This window comes from Penaeus chinensis, chromosome 39 (genome assembly GCF_019202785.1).
Source record: "Penaeus chinensis breed Huanghai No. 1 chromosome 39, ASM1920278v2, whole genome shotgun sequence".
NCBI classification, from domain to species: Eukaryota; Metazoa; Arthropoda; class Malacostraca; order Decapoda; family Penaeidae; genus Penaeus; species Penaeus chinensis.
The window spans coordinates 10,663,635-10,683,097 of NC_061857.1; the positions used below are offsets into that span (position 1 = coordinate 10,663,635).

The window sequence follows — 19,463 nt, forward strand, 5'->3', positions numbered from 1 at the left end:
TTGTTCGAAGAAATCCACTTACTGATAGTGGTAAGTTTTCTATTGATGTTACTAGTGAGTTGCTTAATATTGTTACCTGAAGCATAGAGGTTACTGCCATCAGCAGATAAGATGAATTTCAGATACGAGGATGTTTTCACAAAATCATTGATGTAGATCAGAAAAAGAAGAGGCCCTGATTTTGGTTTGATTAATTTAGATTTTACTAGAAATACTTATCATACCCGGCAGAAAAATTGTGCTAAAGTTATCGTAAACAATATTAGGGTCATTGGAACAGAAAACTAAATATCAGCATACATACAGGAGAGAGAGAAGAGAGAAGGGGAGGGGGAGTGAGGGAAGAAAAATTGTGCTAAAGTTATCGTAAACAATATTAGGGTCATTGGAACAGAAAACTAAATATCAGCATACATACAGGAGAGAGAGAAGAGAGAAGGGGAGGGGGAGTGAGGGAAGAAAAATTGTGCTAAAGTTATCGTAAACAATATTAGGGTCATTGGAACAGAAAACTAAATATCAGCATACATACAGGAGAGAGAGAAGAGAGAAGGGGAGGGGGAGTGAGGGAAGAAAAATTGTGCTAAAGTTATCGTAAACAATATTAGGGTCATTGGAACAGAAAACTAAATATCAGCATACATCTTTTACGGAATCCCCAAACTGGCCAATTATTCCTTCGTTAAAATCTCAAAAGGTTGTATTTATTTCCTTCCTTGTTTCCCGATTAAGTCGGGTTTTGAAGGTTGAAAAAATGGGGAAATGGTCAGAGATAGTTGTGTGGATGACACCGCCTGTTACACATGGTCCAAATGTGAGTCAGTGAGTAGCTGACGTGGGACTGACTCGTGTAGGTTTGATGACAGACGTAAAAAACAATTTTGAATTGGATAGGGCTGCGAAGTCTTGAACATTAGCATCTGATACATTCTTGAGTAAGTCTACATTAAAATTACCTGTAATGATAGTGTTGTTTTCTTCACTATTTACTTCTGTTATGTCTTTCATTTCATCATTATAATCCGTATGAGGTCGTCTGTAAACGACGCCGACCACCAGATTCACCTCTTGACTTTTAATGTCTATAAAAAAAGAGTTGCCAAGCAATACTCCATAATAGTTAACTCTGGCCAAAGTTGTGAATCATGGCACTTCCTCACATACAAGACCCCCCCCCCCCTCTTTTGCGGGATAAATTGTTAGTGTATGCATTGTAATTAGGTACATTAAAGATATATTGTATATCTGTAGTTAAATTGGTTTCACAGAAAGGCAAGATATCAAAATTCAAGTTCAGTAAGCATTGGTCTATGAATGTATCGAGATAGAGAGGGATTCTGGTGATATTTAGACTTATAATAGATATCACATTTTTAAGACAGCCGGAGGACATTGCAGAGCTGAGGATCAATGAAATGGTATTTGCAGTCCGGATTATCGTGGCCTGAATTAGACTGAAGAAATATGTCTGGGTCAGTTTGATTTATCCAAAGATGTTGCACATTAAAGGTATTGCACAATTTGAGATCACCAACGGAAATATGAAGGTATCCATCACAAATTGGAATCTATGATAACGCTGGCTTGCAGGTGCAGGGGGGGAGGGGGTAAATAGGAATAGAGATATGTCTATACATGTATTGATAAATATATGCATAGGTACTACTACTACCACACACACACACACACACACACACACACACACACACACACACACACACACACACACACACACACACACACACACACACACACACACATCACTTCCCCTCTCCTAACCCCTTTCCTCAACCTCTCCACCCCTCTCTCCTCATATCTTTCCTCTCTTCCTTCACCCCTCCTCCTCTCACCTCCCATCTCCTCCTCACCCATCCCCTCTCCCCTCCCCACTCTCCTCTCCTCAGTTCGCCACACTAGGTCATTTCTCTCCTGCTTCGAAATCCGAGGGTGGGTCTGAGGAGGAAGCACACACCGCAGGAGACCAAGACCGCCGGGCACGACCAGTAGTAGTAGGGATTTATGGTGTTGGAATATGGTGTTACATGGTGGTACATATATGTGTATAAATACATAGCCTACATATATACTGTATATATATACATATATATACACAACATTTTATATATATATGTCTATGTACAGATGTATGCACACACACACACACACACACACACACACACACACACACACACACACACACACACACACACACACACACACACACACACACACACATACACATACACACACACACGCACACACACATTCACACACACATTGAGAAAGAGGATAATAATAATGTTGGTACCAATGGAGATGGTAATAACTCATAACATTTACGCTATTGATAACAAAATTGACAAGAATAGTAACACACAAATACACACTCTTTTTAGCGGAACAATATCAACATTACCACAGCCTCCTCCACCGTTCCTCCATCTCCAACATATGTTCAGGAAACGGGCAAATATCCGACGACCTGTTGCCGGCGATTGTGGGCCTCCCGACGTCGGCTTGACCATGGCAACGGAAAGGCCGATTCTCATGGCATACAAGATTCCCAACCCGTCAAATTTTAAAGGGGCGGAGTCAAGATTTTGAAGGATGCGAGGTCGTGTTTTTATTTATTGATTAATTTTTTTTTGGGCGTTTTTTTTTTTCAGGAGGTTTAGGAAGTTAAAGAGAGATAGTGGAAGGGAAGGGAGGGAGAGGGATAGAGAAGTAGGAGATAGATAGATAGACAGAGAGAGAGAGAAAAGAGAGAGGAGGGAGTGAGGGAAGGTGAGAGAGAGAAGAGAGAGAAGGGGGAGTGAGGGAAGGTGAGAGAGAAAGTGAGAGAGAGAGAGAAGGGGAGGGGAAGGGAGTGAGGGAAGAGAGAGAGTTTGTGTGTGCGTGCCATATGCATACACATGTGAGTTTATATATATATTTAGTTCATCGTCTGATCTCCTTGTTGGGATTTTGCTCTAGTAAGTTAAATATATTTTGCGGAATTGCATAAACAAGAAAATACTCGTTGAATTTTCCACCAGAATTTGAAAAATTATTCAGATTTCATTCAACAATCTCCTTGACCTACATTGGAACTTCCCAATAAAAAAGAGAGGAAAATAAAAAAGTGAAAAGTGAACATACATTTATTTTTAACAAATGCTTACATCTCTGCTATACATGTCGACTGGATCCCTATTCTGAAACAGAACAATTATGATGTTAATGTCAGATCCAGAGTTTTTGTTTTTTTGTTTTTTTTTCACAATGCGTGTACACACACACACACACACACACACACACACACACACACACACACACACACACACACACACACACACACACACACACACACACACACATACACACACACAATCTTACAATTACATAGGCAGGATTTTGATGTTCTGATTATTCCTCACCAACACCCTTTTCAGTTTGCAGTTAATCTATACAAGACGGTCAGTACATTTCCTGTACTGTTGTTTTCATAGCAAACAACAGAAATGAGAAGTAACTGTCTATTAACCTTGTGTGGCCGAATCTCTGAAATCACAAGAAGTTCAGTGAGTCACGAATTGGCCACTTTCAGATGCACCGTCCAAGACCCATCGTCGTGTATTCCAGAGAGCGGTCTTGACGTGTGGAAGAATCTATAAACAATTTTGGTTATTTGGCAAAACATCGTGACGTGGACGGCGCACGGCGAAAAGGCATTCTAAACTAGGGACCTAAATGATATGCCAAGTTTTACTTCCTGCCCTAACTTATATCGCAACCAATTGCAAATCGCTATTACATGGAAGATATACATTATTCGCATTGTACAAGTCGTATCTGGATTTTCTCTGATATCTCTTGCAAAGTAAGGGGTTGCAAATTAAAAGCCTCCGAGGCAGAAAGGAATACAGTAAATGCATATAACTTTTTATATTTTGATAATTATGAGAATAACACATTGTGACACTTTAACATTCTATAGGGCTTCTAAAACAGTCGGAATGAAATTAAAAAGTGACAGGAACTTATTTCAAAAGGCAATAATTCTACACCCATTATAACTGCAAAATGAATTCTTAAAACCTATTTTCAAACAACGGGCAATCTTACAATCTGTTTCCATCAAACGTGCATTCCTACAATCCGTTTTCATGCAACCTTAGTCTGGTGTTAAGCAATTTGCATTCTTAAAACCAGAAATAGTGGAAAGGGTATTCTGAAGAAGTTTATCCTAAGAACCCCATCTCCATAAATAAAATAAAGAAAACACATACCTCTTCTCATTACCTTCTCCCATATTAGGACACATCCTCCTCTCTCGGGTAATTGCGGCACATGATAGAGATCCTCCTTTCCCTTGGCACTGGCACTGAACCGAAATAGGATTCCTTCTCTCCCAGGACCTCGTGAGTGTAGTTGTATCGAGATGCGTCCCTGGCGAAGAGAGGGACGCATGAATATGAAGATACGAGGTCGTTCCTCCCTCTACCCCCCCCCCCCCCCCCCTTTTCTCTGTCTCTCTTTCTCTTTCTCTTTCTCTCTCTCTCTCTCTCTTCACTCATTTGTCTCTGGCTGTGTCTTGCTGTGTCTTGAACTGGGCATTTTTTTAGGGAATCCTCTAGTCCTTACTACTCTAATTAAAAATCAGACAATTAATACAAGTATAAAAGTTCTTAATTTATAAATTATTTTGGCAGTCTGTAATTGGATTAATTTTCTTCGTTCTCAAATGCCCCTAGTCCCCTGCAAGTGCCATGCCCCGTCCTTGAGGGGGAAACAAAATCTATCAATCAATCAATCAATCTATCTATCTAAATATCTATCTATCTATCTATATAATGTATGTATGTGTGTAAGCAAAACACCGTACATTTCCACAAAACCTTAAACTTACTTCATAAGGTAAAGCGATCGCCGCCAGAGCATGATGTCTACTATTTGTGTCTTGTCTTCCACATTCACTAATCTCATAACTGCATCACTAAGCAGACACAGGCCACAGATAGTGTTGCCACAAAACTGAAAGTAGAAGGGGTGTGACTGAATAGTATACATTCGTACGAGCATTTTGTGTGTGTGTGTGTACGTGTATATGCGTATATGAATATATATGCAAGCATATGTAGATATATGTATGTTTATGTATATCCATATACAAGTATATGTATACATATTTATATATAAATATGTATGTATGTATATGTAGATACATGTATTCGTCCTATCACTTTTTCGTCACTGACGTTTTGTCGATGCATTGTTATTCGCTAATGCCGCCGCATGTTGATTTACCTCCCTGACTCAGTGATGAATACTGGATGATCCAAACCCATTCAGAGCTAAGCAATCGGGCACGTTTTGTCGAAGCAGCTACGAAAATGGAAATAATAAAAGCTAACAAACAGATGATGTTGGGTTGTTAAACAGCGCCATATCGAACATGAAGATCCTTCCCCATCCACCTCAACCACTCAATAACTTTGACATATATGAACACATGTGACTTTACTTTTCATTAAAAAAAAATATTAAAATGGCCTAATGTATTACGCGTGCATGCCTCCACCATATGGTATGTACTATGGGCATCCACTGTGCAGTCAAGTAACATGAAATATCTGACAAAAGGAATAAATAACGCCTAGGGTGCGCTCGCAGCTTCCGAAACCGAGCCCTTGTATTATGCCACCTGCACACCAGCGGAAAAAGAACCTACGTCAAAACATGACAATTTGACGCACAGAATAAGCTACGAAGGATTACGCAGCTGGAGGATTCTAGATACAAATAATTTTGACTGAAAGCATTTTCTTAGTTTTTATTTTATTTTTTTACTTTTTTTTTTCTCACGTCAGATAAAAGAAAAATGCTTTGTGTGTTTTCGTTTCTCTTAAATAAGCATTATTCCGGCACAAGTATCCTATTTTTTTTTTTTTTTAATTTCAAACAGGTTTGTAATTTAAATATAACCATCGAAATTTTCGTGATTTGTGCTTCAATTGAACATACGTTTCCTTTCTTTTCCAACTCAAGACCACGAGGACAGGAGCCCAGTGCTTCAACCACTGGATCATAAGGCACGCACGCACGCACGCACGCACGCACGCACCCACACACATATCCTTTTAGTTGCTCCACGAGCGCTTAACACATCCCTTAAATTTACGGGGATTTAAAAAAAAATACATCCATTAGCACCGGCATTATGACATTTTAACAATACTACAACTAATTAAAAATAACGGGTAAAAAGGTGAGGTTAGATATGTCTAATAACTGACACTTTTTTTGTGACTATGCACTACTTGCGAAGCTGTTTAAACAAAATTTATCTGCTAAAATCACCATGGGTTGGGAATGCATAGGCCTCCGTGTCCCACTGCTGTCAACGGGTTTAAATCAAGCTCCCGGACGGACCCTCATTACTCGCACTTCACGGCAATCCCTCACATTCATTCTTTGCCACGGCATGCGGGAGAGATGATGAGATGACACTTTCTTACCCTGATGCTGTCGACATGAGGCTTAATCACTCCAGTCTTGGCTAGATCCAGGATGTGCACCAGAGCCAACTTTTCATCTTGGTTAGGAAAAGCAAATTCTTGCAACTTGGCCAGGATCTTTGACGAGGCTTTCCCCCACTTGGACCTCTCTGTTTCTCGAAAGCCATGTATTGCCTTCGAAGAAGAGAATAATAAAGGCCGAATAAAGCTCGTGTTTCTTTATGGAACCATAACAAACAGCAAGAAGGGAAATTACTGCTGTGCATTCCATTGGCTCTTTTCTACGTCTGTAAAATAGAAATAAATTAATATGAAAAAAAAAAATCCTTTCTGATTACAGTATACGTAGGAAAAGAGCGCAAGTTATGAGTGTATGTGTGTATACATGTGAACGTAAATGTAAATTGTGGTTGTTGTTTATGTCGTGTAATTGTTATTTGTTGTTTGTGTGTCGTGTTGTGTGTATATTTGTTGAGTGTGCGTGTTTATGTTTGTGTGTCTGTTGGGTGTGTAACGAGGCCCATGGGTGGTCGTGTGCACATAAAGTCGCGTCGGACACGATGCAGTAATTTTGGGGTAGAGGTGAAGGTGTAGCAGACTCCATGATCAGTAGCAGCGGCTTTATTATGGGAAAGGAATGGTACAACTAACGGACACATGTTCGGCCCGGTGAGTGTGCTGCAGGCTGTCTGACTGTCGCTCGCAGGCGACGTCACAAGGCGGAAGGCCTGCGGATGCTGCATCCAGTGTTGTGTTAAAAAGAAAGCTTGGCATGTAGGATGTAGTGTTATTGTATTAAGATATATGTATAAGTTCATAGTGTCATATGTATGGCAGTAGTAGCGGAGGGGCAGTATCGGCAACGTGTGGCCATAAGGAAAGCCTGTTGTCAGAGGGTTATGCGAGAAACAGGTAAGGTAAACAATGAGCTATTTTGGAAGGGTGCTGGTAGCATAGGCCTCACAGTGTGTGTGTGTGTGTGTGTGTGTGTGTGTGTGTGTGTGTGTGTGTGTGTGTGTGTGTGTGTGTGTGTGCGTGTGTGCGTGTGTGCGTGTGTGCGTGTGTGCGTGTGTGTGTGCGTGTGTGCTTGCGTGTGTGCGTGTGTGCGTGTGTGCTTGCGTGTGTGCGTGTGTGCTTGCGTGTGTGCGTGTGTGCTTGCGTGTGTGCGTGTGTGCTTGCGTGTGTGCGTGTGTGCTTGCGTGTGTGCGTGTGTGCTTGCGTGTGTGCGTGTGTGCTCGCGCGTGTGTGTGTGCGTGTGCGTGTTTTAATTTACTGAGTTTCTTAATCTTATTCATACTGAATGTATGAAGCCATCGGCCTTGTTTTGTGAATAAAGTTTTGGGGACTATGAGCACTTAAATATAATGGGGGAGAGGGGGATTGTGCATAAATATTTTGTTTGGTTTAAATACTCATAACAAAGTACATTCATTGTTATAGTTATTAATATCAAATGGTCAATTATTAAAATAAATAAATGTGCTAGACATCAGAAGTCATAAAGTACTAAGTCAAAGGTGTAAAAAAGAGGGGTGGATGATTGTAACAAAATGAGTTAAATGTCAAAGATCATACAGCACTTTAAGACAGTATGGTAGTGAAAAAGGGTAAAATGGGAGAACATAGGATAAGGCAGGGCTTAGTACAAGAGGAATGGCGGGTTAATAGCAAGTTAATCAAATGGAGAGTATCAATGCATATAAGGAAGAACACTTGTACCGAAACTGTTTCCGTCTCACTCACCGATTGTCCTGTCTATGACAAGGAATGGTCAGACTGAAAATGCCTTGCTCGCATACCTCATCGACTATGATACAGTGCCAGTCCAGTGCTACACTATTCCTCCCAGAGGCCAACGTAAGTCCTACACCAATATTGCCAAGATTAGCTTCCATAAACATAGCCTCCGGGGTAGTACAGTGGGTAGTACAGTGGTAACGTGTCGGCGGTTCGCGCCCCGCCCAGGCGCGAGAAGTTGCAATTGTCGCCTGGAGGTTACTGCTGTGACTGGGCACCTCGGCGGGTAAGGACTAGGCTCAGCGAGTCAGCACCAGCTGACACACGTTAGCGAGTCGGCATTAGTCGACACAGGATGGGCTCCTCTCATGGGCATAGCCCGGGCGAGACTCAGCTTCCCAGATCTATCTTATCCTTATCCATAGACGACCTCGCCTCATCAGGTTTATATTGGTAGAGTGTCCTACCCTTTCTGACCATATCGACTTCTTCCCTATCACTGTCACAAGTGTTGCCTTTTTGGCCACCCAACCAAACACTTGTTGCTCCACAGCCTGCTGCCCTCTATGTGTGCCAATGGTTCCTATAATGTAGTTTATAGGAGCTGCCCTGCCTACAAGCTCAAATCTGAGGTAGTTTTCAGATTCACCATGTGAGGCCAGACAAGAAGCACGCTCAGTAGAAGCAGTAGAAAGACAGGGGCATGAGGAAGATGGTGTGGTATGGCGAGAGGTAGTACAGTTGGGAGGAGGACAATAAGGATGAAGAATATTAATAAGGGGAGTGAGGGTAGACAATGAAGAAAACTGTGTAGTAGATGGAGTGGAGGAAGTTGGGAGAAAGGAAGGGGGTGCATTCTGAAGGATGAGGAATGACCTGGGTGGATAATTTGGAAAGGACAGGGTTGACTGCAACACTGAGGAAGGGGTATGAGTATCAGTCGTTGCCGTGGTCAAAGGAGAGGCAGGGGTCAGGAAACCACTGAAATCAAATTTAGATAGGCTAGTTGCCTTAATGCCCCTAATAAGGCTAAAACATCTTCATTATTGGAGATGGTGAGCCTGAAATAAATGTGGAGAGGAAATGGTCTACCCTTAGGGTCTCAGTGAGGGGTAAGGGCTTGACAATTAAACAAGGGATTACCTTGACTATGGCTCCTGGAGGCCATTCATGATTGACACAAAGCCAGCCTTTCATCCTTTTAGCATGGCTCTTACACCTTAGGAAGTGGACAGAAGGAGATGGTGAAGAAGAGAAGGAAAGAAAAGGGAGTGAAGAAAAGACCATGCAAAATTAGTTAAGGCAAGGGCTGAGGTCCAAGGTAGGGGTGATACCTGACCTAGGGGGCAAAAGAATTAAAGTCACTAGTGAACTCACTAAGAAAGCCACAAATTAAGTAAAATCGTCCATATGTATTTGCAGAATTCCGTCCCACTTAAAACTTTTTGAAATTAGTTACAAAAAGAATAAACTAATGGTTAAAATGACTTCAAAGTTTGATGAAGACTGAATAGGATTTAATACCTGATTATTTGACCACATATGCATACAACAGTTTTTCATAAAAGCAGCAAAATTAAGTACAATAGGAACCCTGTTTACAAGGAATTTAGACTTTTAACAGAACAATGCCTATCAAATAGTGACGAAAAATAAGGTCTCCTTCATCTTTAAGCCCTGCATTTTTTAAATATAATAATGAATGACCTAACTTTAGCAAAGTAAAAACAAAGTGATGTATGCAGATGACATTACAATGAAAATAGTTAATGAAAATCTTAACGAGGTGTTAAACAATCTATATAAAAGTAGGCTTAAAGCAAACAAACAATGGAGCAAATAAATGGAACTGAAGATGAATCTAGCAAAAAGTAAAGCAATGTATTTTACAAATGAAAACAAAGGTTTTTGTAACTGTATCACAAAACCCTCAGCTTAAAATATATTAGAGAAACCCTACTAATTTTAGAAACTGAATATTTAAATGGAATAGACATAATAATAATAAACTGTCAATGACAACTTGGAGAGCTAAAAGAGAGACAAAAATGAAAATCCTTGAAATATGGAATCAACATATTTGTTCCCCCTACCACTTTTCTTCCCACTCTCCCACAGAACACAGAACAATGACGATATTCTAGACACAAATAATGCAAATAAAACTTTTGACAACTAAACAAATATTAGAATGTAACCTTGGACAAATCAGAAAGTCTTTTAGCTACTTAGAGTAAAAGCATTAAAAATATACAATTAAACCTGAAAATAAATATAAGGCCTTCACCAAATATCAGCCCATTACCACCTTGGTAAAATATATCTAAGCACACACAATTTTATTGGTGTGTGTGTGTGTGTGTGTGTGTGTGTGTGTGTGTGTGTGTGTGTGTGTGTGTGTGTGTGTGTGTGTGTGGGTGTGGGTGTGGGTGTGGGTGGTGGGTGGGTGGGTGGGTGTGTGTGTGTGGGTGTGGGTGTGTGGGTGTGTGGGTGTGTGGGTGTGGGTGTGGGTGTGGGTGTGGGTGTGGGTGTGGGTGTGCGTGTGTGTGTACAACAAAAAATATTCGCAGATTAATCAAAAATACAAAAGACAAATACAACATCAGCTACAGTCTACATAGAAGATAAAAAGTCTCACTATATTATGGACATTTCCATCAAAAACATATATTTTGGAAGCTGAATTATACACTACAAAGTAAGGCCTAATATATATTCAAAATAATAAAATAAAAAAAGCAGTAACTCTCACTAATTTAAAAACATCCCTGCTCTTATTAAAGAAGAGAATCACAAACAAAAAACAAACAAGCAGTTGATATATGAAATTCAAAGACTAATACTAATGCAAGCATCAACAAATTGCAAAGAGAAAATATTACAACACAGCCCACAAATAAAGGCATAAGAGGCAATGGGATTACATATTTAGGGGCCAAGAAAGATTATAAATTTCCCCTAATCATTAACTAATCATTAGTCCTAATTCAATCTTTTAAATGACATGTTCAGATCTATCACCAACTAAAAGGTACTATATCCTGAGACGCATGAAGACATTTCTAGAAAATCAAGCATAACTCATTACATATAAATCAGAGGGAAAGGCTCCAGGTGATTTAGACAAGGCTATAGTCTAAAACCCCATAAAAGAAAGAATAAATAAGAAAACATATAAAAACACAAAATAACAAATTATGTAATCAGAAAATCACAATTTAATTATAAAACCAAGTGTTTATCTTATTATTTATCGTAAAAAGTAAAAAGTTATACTTTGTGTGCTATTAAATCACACCTAAAGACAACATGCTACTGTATGCAGACACACACTTAATATATATATAACTGTTCCTTATGTTCTTGAACCAAAAATAAATCAAATTCAAAATCATATTCCAAGATTCAATATTTCTGTTACTACAAGTATGCATCATGTTTTATATTAATTTATAGTCACATAACATTGCTCTCTTTGATACAATATTCTTTTTTCAATTTTCTGTTAATCATGTATCAGTGATCTACCATGCCTAATAATATTCACCATTTTACATATACATGTATATGCATACAACAGGAAAATTAAATATCTCTTAATGTGTAATCTGCAGATTCCAATTCCTTACATCATCCCAGTGGTCGTGTTCATAATGCAGTCTCTTCAAATGTGGTTCAACTTCTTTTAAGAGCGTTTTTTCCTCTTCTTCCGTAACAAAGTCTCTCAGAACTACAAAGGATGACGAGACAGCTTCTCGGGTTTCCACACTGGTCTCCTGGTGGAAGTGCAAGTACTCTAGAAGCCTCCCGGAGTTGCAATTCTCCTGTGACAAGTTGGAGGCGTAGCGCCGAATTTGCAATGGAGCGGGTGGAGTTTGCAACTGCTCTTTGGACATAAAGCTAAAAATATTCCGCTGCGCAAGAGCAGACTGTGCATACTCTTCGCGAGAGGATGTAGGACGAAGAGTTTTCACAGAAGAATTATGATCACGAATAGTATTAATTCTTTTTCTGCCAACCTCCGACACGTATGAGAGTCTACCAAGAATCCGCTTCATTTTGGACGTCGTTGCACTATTTATAGACATCGATAACGCATTACACATTTAGAGCAGATGCTGGAAGTCTACTTATCCCCGCTCCCTTCGTTTTGCTCTTGTTTCTTCGGAATTCTGATTGATTAAGAGTTCTTTTGAAGGGACTAACGCATGACCTTTCCTCGAGAATCAAAACAAAAATCAGCTGATCGGATGGGGGGGATCCCACTCCCTCCCCCCTTGTGTTCAGTTTTCAGGAATTAATATATACAATGATATACTTTATGCAATATTGTACTATATATACAATAATGTACTATATATACAATAATATACTATATACAATAATATACTTTATATACAATGATATACGATAATGTACTATATACAGTTACATACAATATTATAGTATATACAATAATATACTAAATTCAGTGATATATATATAAAACAATAAACTAATAATATATACAGTAAAAATAAGATGGCTAAGTATATTATCCTCGTAATGCCAGATATCTCATTCAAATCAACAGGTGAATGAAAGGCAACACTAGACCGTACCCTGGCGCTTGAGTCGGAGAGCGCCGTCGTGAGTTCGGACTTGGGTTGCCCGCGGCTTATGTCAAGAAGGAGGGCCTTGAGGTACGAAACATGTAAGTTCCTTCGCGTTCTGTCACAACGTGTCCAGTCAGAGGAGTCAGAGTAAGAGGAGGCGTGAACCTTCGTGGAGGACAAAATATTCCAGAGTACCCTGTGAGAACCGTCCGAACCTTCAGGGAGTAAACATCCTATATAACTTTAAACTTCGAGGGCAGTGAACGTAAGAATATTAATGGATACTGAACTTAATCCAGAACCAGGAAAAAAGCCTGGAACTCAAAATGAAATGATTTATGATTCCCAATTAACCCCTTGCCGACGGGTACGACGTGTAGACACGTGCTATGCCCACTGTGAGTACTTGTTTGATTGTTTTTTTCCGCATAGATGGCTACACTCCTCAAAAAAAAAAAAAAAAAAAATATCTGGAATTTCTTTAAAAAAAAATAACAGGGAAAACCACTAAAACTAATTTTCCACCAATAGAGAATGATCTCCCAGTATCAGAAATGCCCAAAAAACTAACACAATTCAAAAAAGAATATGAAAATGCAGTAAATAAGAGTCCCAAGAAAATATTGACAGACTAAGAGAGAGATAGATTATTAAATCTCCCAAATAATATAGAATTAAATAAAGAAATAAAGATTAATGAATTGACTTCAGTCATAAGAAATACTAAAAGAAATAAAGCCTATGGCCCAGACGAAATTCCTTAAGAATTTTATAAATATGCTCCAGAAAAAATAACAGAGAAAATATTTAAAGAAATTAACAATTACTGGAATGAAGGAGCATATCCACAAGAATTCAAAAATGTCATAATAAATCCATTAAATAAAACTGGCAAAAACCCATCAGAAACAAAATCCTATAGATTTATAAGTAGAATAACAACTCTGGGAAAATTTTTCAAAAATATAATAACAGAGATTAAATTGGTGGCTAGAAATAAAGAACAAATTAGATGAAGACCTCACAGGCTTTAGACCTAATAAAAGTACAACAGATGCTCTACAAGTAATAGACGCGCACACAAATAATGCAATTAAAGGGAAAAAATATGCATTACTAGCCTGTATAGATTTAGAAAAAGCATTCAACACTTAAACCATGATGCTTTATTAACAAAAATGTTGAATTTAGGAATTACAGGTACTTCATTAAATTGGACTTACCAGCGGGGTAGCTCAGGGCTCCCCAATAAGCCCAACATTGTTAAATATAATGATAACAGACCTAAAATTACCAAGAAACATAAATAAAATAATATATGCAGATAATATAACCTTAATAACCCTAAATAAAGATCTGACAGAAGCAACAAATTATCTAGAAAGAGCTTTAAAACATCTTAAAGAATGGGACTTAACAAAAAGTAAAATAATGGGTTTTTACACATAAAGAAATAAGAAATATTCATAACATAAAAATAGATGATGGAGAAATGGATTTTACAAATAAACATGAGATCTTAGGATTAAGATTTGATGCACCAAGACTAAACTGGAGAGAGCTTATTGAAAATGTAAAAATAAAACTTTAAAAAGAATAGATATTATGAAAAAACTATCTTCATACACATGGGGTGCAAATAAGGAAACACTACTCAAATTTTATAATATATACATCAAACCTAAAACAGAATATGGAATATCCATTTATAGAAATGCAAAAAAACACAATTTAGCATTAAGGATAACAATGGGTTGTTTCAGATCCACCCCAATAGTATCTCTTCATGCATTAACCAACAATATTCCACTAGAAATAAGATAAAAAGATAGAATGTATACAGCTAGCAAAAATACAAGAGAAACCAAATAAAACACCATTAAAACAACCAGTAATAAATAATATCAAAGAATATAATCCAAGAAAAGATAAAAGGTTATTAATCTACAGGGCTTCAGAAACTTGTAAAGAATTAAAACTCAACATAACAACTAATATAGTACAAAATAAAGGAACCAGATTCAGTTTTGGCAGCAATATCTATTCAAAATGCAAACATTACTACAATCTGGAAGCTACCAAAAAATACAAATATCACTGAAACAGAGTTATTCGCAATAGAACAGGGATTGCAATATATTCAGAACAATAAAATATCAAACTCGGTAATCTTCACAGATTCATATTCAGCATTACAATTGATAGTAAACCACAGGCCCAAAAACCACAAACATACAGCAAACAATACACACATGATCAAAACAGAAACAGAACATCAAATTACAATGGATCCCTTCACATAAAGGCATTAGTGGCAATGAAATAGTAGATCAAGCAGCAAAAAGAGCACACAAAATAACAAATCCTACTGCCATAGCAAAAGACATTAACAATTTGATACAAGAAATAAAAAACAAAAACAGAAAAACATGGGAAGAAAAACTGAAAGAAATATTAAATACAAAAAACTATTACATCAAAGATAACAAACCTAACCATGGACAAGATCAAAAAATAGAAAACTAGATGTCTGTTTATCACGTATAGAAACAAAACACACAAGACTAAAGCAGCATCTATATAAAGTAAAAATGGAGACAGACCCAACATGCAGATGGTGCCAACATGAAGAAGAAACCATAGAACATCTAACACTCCAATGCCCAAGATTTAACTCACAGAATAAAAGTATTTGAATCATTAAAAAGAAAAATAAATACTCCAGATATGTCTCTTTTAATAACAGGTGCAGAGCATTCACCAGCTAAGAAATACTACATATTAAGACACTTCAAGATATCCTACAAAGATAAAAAATAATAGATATGATATAAAGAACTTTAATCAACAAAGAAGAACAAAGAAAAACAGATCCAGGGAATATAGACTTCAAAAGTCTAAAACCCTATAAAAGAAGAAGACCTCAAGAAGGCGTTTAATTCCTAGCATCGCGAATCACTCTGGGAAATCCTAAGACTAAGAGGAATTCTAACAAGGATTCTTGGATTAATAGCAAGTCTGTATACTGGCACTGAAAGTGCTGTAAAGTGTGGTGGGGGCCTGTCGAGTTTCTTCCCTGTTAGTTCAGGTGTGAGGCAAGGCTGTGTTCTTGCACCAATACTTTTCAACACTTGCATGGACTGGATACTGGGTAGAGCTACTGTGCAAAGTCACTGTGGACCAACTCTGGGCAATATCAAGGTTACAGACCTTGACTTTGCTGATGATGTTGCTATTCTATCTGAATCTCTGGAAACCCAAGTGACGGCTCTTGATGCATTTACCAATGAAGCAAAGCCACTGGGGCTAGAGGTCTCCTGGACCAAGATCAAGATCCAGGATTTTGGGGGATCCTGTTCAGTCAGTATGTGCTTGAGGTCATAGAGAGCTTTCTATACCTCGGTAGTGCAGTTCATGAAATCTCTCGACAAGAGTATTTGGAGATGCCAGTACCTGTGCAGAAGGACCAAGCTTTGTATCTTCAAGGCCCTGATACTGCCAGTTTTACTAAACGGTTGTGAAACCTGGACTCTATCTTGTGTCTTGGAATCTCGTCTTGATGCCTTTTGTAACATCCTTGCGCCGGATCATGGGGTACGGTTGGCAGAACCATGTGTTCAACCAATGGTTGCACCGTGAGACAGGTACAGGAACTGTTACTTGCACAATCTGCGAAAACCTAACTCGGGTTATACAGTCACCTGGCTCGATTCCTTTCTGCCCACCAGGTTGCCTCTGTTCGAGACAACCCTGGGTGGAAGAGGCCTGTGGGATGACCGAAAAAGTCTTGGTTTGGGCAGATTAATCAAACCTGTCATAAAGAGCCAGAGCCATCTTTTATAAGGAAAATAGTATATGCAAATGATAGAGCAAATAAATTAGAAAAAAAAACTTCTGTCAGATCTGTCACATCTCAGAATTAACAAAGTTATTAGACATGCAAGTGTCACAGAGCCTGAAATGAGAACTTAATACTCCCTTGAGTATATATGATAATAAGTTGAACCCAAGTATATTCAGGTATAGGTATGGTCTCCTGACAAGTACAAGTCTCCCCATGAAGACACAAAGTGATGCAGACCCTTGTCAGTGTTACTTCATTTACATCATATGGAATTCAGTGTTTAAAAGGATTAATTAAATTCACCATGAATAACCCATTTCAGTGCCTACACAATCATGGTTGGTAATGAACTGTTGACTTGTACCACAAGGGTAGTCTGGCCCCTCCTGACCCTTCTGACCCAGCATATAGCACAGTGGTGCCCATGTTTACAAGACCTGTAGATTATCATCCTTATGTTCCCAAGACAGCCTACAGTGCCTTCTAAGACAATAAAGGTTTATCCCCAATATAGGACCTTCACCACACTCTAGCTTCAATGGAATGTCGAGTTCCCCTCAACTACCATTCTGTCTACCATACAACCACTGGAAAACCATTTCCCTGGTGTATAATGGTCTCCTTTGGTTAGGATTACTTATAAAATACCTTTCCAATGCTACTACCATAAGTCTGGCTGTTGACAGTATATCTGAGAAATTATGGAGATAAAGCAGACTGATATAAAATTAGTAAAAAAAAAAAAAAAAAAAACTTCCAGTACTGTTAAAAGCATTAACCAAAAAAATCTGATATTTAGGATTTAGAAGGATGACTTAATCGGCCCTTAATTTTATATATTTTTAAAATTAGAAGTAAGAATTAGAAAAGGATAATTACTTCCATCTTTCCTCCTCCCAAAATACAAAAACCTGCAATGCTAGAATTTATTTGTTTAAGTCTGAATGCCTAAGTTAGGAAGATTTCCCTTAGGTTATACCTCTTGAACTCTAAATATTGTTTGAGGTAAAATTAGAGAAAACTAGAGAAAACGAGCAGTGGAAAGTGAGAGGAGACGAGAGGCTTGAGCTTTTGAGCTCATATTTTGGCAGGAAAGGCAGAAAGGCTGGGTGGGATGGCCCAGCAGAGCTGAAGGAAGAATTAATGTAGCCTTGATGGAATCAGAGAAAGAAGAAAGAAAAGGAGAAGTGGATAACGTGATCACCAAGGAAAGTCCTGCTGATGCTCCTGGGATGAGAGTAAGCAGACCAAGAGGACAGGAGCAGACAGAAATCTTGTGAGTGCAGTGTTGTGGCACCTGATCTTGCCAACGGCTAGTGGGCTTGCTGATGACTGTGCCCACAATGCATATATAGTTGTGTACCGTATTATAAAGAGGAAATAACCCTAATATTTCAGTTATAGTTCTGTATTTATGTGTTTTGGACCTGAAATGAAAGTGCCAGTATGTATTTTATAGAGGTTCTTCTAATTAAAGTTTAGAAAAGGAACAGTATATTTATCCATTCTATTCACATTATCCGCCCAACATTTCAATATTATAAGTGATTGATAAGTGATAAGTGATTGATAAGTGTCATTATTTTCAAAATTTTATTCTGATATAATATCCTAATATTTATTGATCCTATCTGTCATACCATGAAGGCATATACAGTATCCATGATATTGTTTTTACAGTACACTCACTAAGATATGGCAATTAGTGTCTGTCACATGATGGTGAAATTAATTTGTTTTCTTTCTCTTTTACAGAGTTTTAAATCTAGAGGTGCTCAAGGATTTTGACAACAGCAATGGCGAATGATCAGAATCAAATATCAGACTCTAGTTACATGTTCTACAAACTGTTTGCCATAGTGCAAAGAGGAAAGGCTGTGCAAGAGCAAGTTTTCAAATGGGGTTATACTTATCCATGGCATATACCCATTGCGGTAACCCTTAGAGAACAGGGTATGCGTGAAACTGAGTTTAGATATTTCAGTAGACATGAGCGTGATCTTCTGAAACAGCCCATAGACCTTAGCAAATTCGATGTGACTCTAATGCATAAATTACTAGGATATGTTTCTGGATTGGCTCGTCGAGGTGATGCTATTTGGCTAACTCCAGGAGATACCTTGGAATATCATTTGACCACCTTCAAAAACATGAGGAATTCTTTATTTCATGAAGAATTTAACTCAGATTTAGAAACATGTTTTTTGAAAGGGCGGGAGATCCAAGATGTCTTGAAAAAGATTCTGTCATGTGCAGTGCAGCAATATCAAATTGATTATGAAACATATGCAAACTTGTGCCAAGAGCTAGACCATGACATAAACTCCATCATAAATATTAAAGAAACGACTGTTAGGGAAAGTGTTTTTGTGACTGACTTGAAAAATACATATAGTAGGTTGTCAGTCTTTTCACCTCTTTTTAATCTCTTTGATGATACAAAAAATATACATGTGGATAATGTGTTTACCGAAATGAAAATAACATTAAAAGAAAGTGAAGAAGATAATGAAGAACATGCTGAGGTTAAATATGATGAGTTACTGATGGTTGCAGAAAAGAAATTGAAGAAGACAAACAAGAGCAATATCTTAATGATTTTAGAAGGCCCGGCAGGAGCAGGCAAAACAACAATAACAAGAAAAATTATCCATGATTGGTCCTCAAACAAAAGTACCAGTACCATGAGTCATTTGAAAGACTATGAATTTGTGTTGCTCTGTGAATGTAAAGAGCAAAATGTAAAATCCCTCCCTGAGCTCCTTATGGCTCTCATGACATGTGAAAGTC

General features: G+C 38.2%; 2 protein-coding genes across 11 annotated transcripts in view; one reads left to right on the forward strand and one right to left on the reverse strand.

Annotated features, from left to right (window-relative positions):
- Window positions 1–3,126: 3,126 nt before the first annotated feature.
- Window positions 3,127–12,484, reverse strand: LOC125046799 (alpha-ketoglutarate-dependent dioxygenase alkB homolog 7, mitochondrial-like). Of its 8 annotated transcripts, none has more exons than XR_007116673.1 (5): window positions 11,864–12,484; window positions 6,498–6,671; window positions 4,269–4,428; window positions 3,524–3,647; window positions 3,127–3,194 (listed from the first exon to the last, which is right to left on the reverse strand). XR_007116673.1 is itself a non-coding variant. In XM_047644747.1 (5 exons), the coding sequence occupies exons 1-4, from the start codon at window positions 12,338–12,340 to the stop codon at window positions 4,293–4,295; spliced, it is 912 nt and encodes a 303-aa protein (XP_047500703.1). In that variant the 5' UTR covers window positions 12,341–12,484; the 3' UTR covers window positions 3,127–3,194; window positions 4,282–4,292. The 8 variants fall into 8 exon arrangements, 7 of the variants coding, with proteins under 7 accessions (XP_047500703.1, XP_047500701.1, XP_047500705.1 ...); XM_047644747.1 differs by lacking the exon at window positions 3,524–3,647 and adding an exon at window positions 4,889–5,013 and having other exon boundaries at window positions 4,282–4,428; XM_047644745.1 differs by lacking the exon at window positions 3,524–3,647 and adding an exon at window positions 4,889–5,013.
- Window positions 12,485–12,794: 310 nt separating this feature from the next.
- LOC125046714 overlaps window positions 12,795–19,463 on the forward strand; it is a 13,127-nt gene continuing 6,458 nt past the window's right edge. Inside the window, exons 1-3 of one of the 3 annotated variants that reach the window (XM_047644605.1) lie at window positions 12,816–12,927; window positions 17,765–17,949; window positions 18,429–19,463. The exon at window positions 18,429–19,463 is cut by the window's right edge and continues 1,456 nt beyond it. In XM_047644605.1, coding sequence (XP_047500561.1) covers window positions 18,470–19,463 — 994 coding nt within the window. In that variant the 5' untranslated portion in view covers window positions 12,816–12,927; window positions 17,765–17,949; window positions 18,429–18,469. Of the gene's footprint in view, window positions 12,928–17,764; window positions 17,950–18,428 lie in introns of all 3 variants that reach the window. The other 2 variants (XM_047644604.1, XM_047644606.1) reach the window with 2 other exon arrangements.

Excerpts from the sequence above, each read along its gene's own strand:
- LOC125046799 (XM_047644744.1), bottom strand. The coding sequence starts at position 12,340 with ATGTGTAATGCGTTATCGATGTCTATAAATAGTGCAACGACGTCCAAA. Across the intron at positions 6,672-11,863 it reads AACACGACCACTGGGATGAT|GCAATACATGGCTTTCGAGA; the intron begins GTAAGGAATTGG and ends TCTTCTTCGAAG. Across the intron at positions 4,429-6,497 it reads CTCATGTCGACAGCATCAGG|GGACGCATCTCGATACAACT; the intron begins GTAAGAAAGTGT and ends TCTCTTCGCCAG.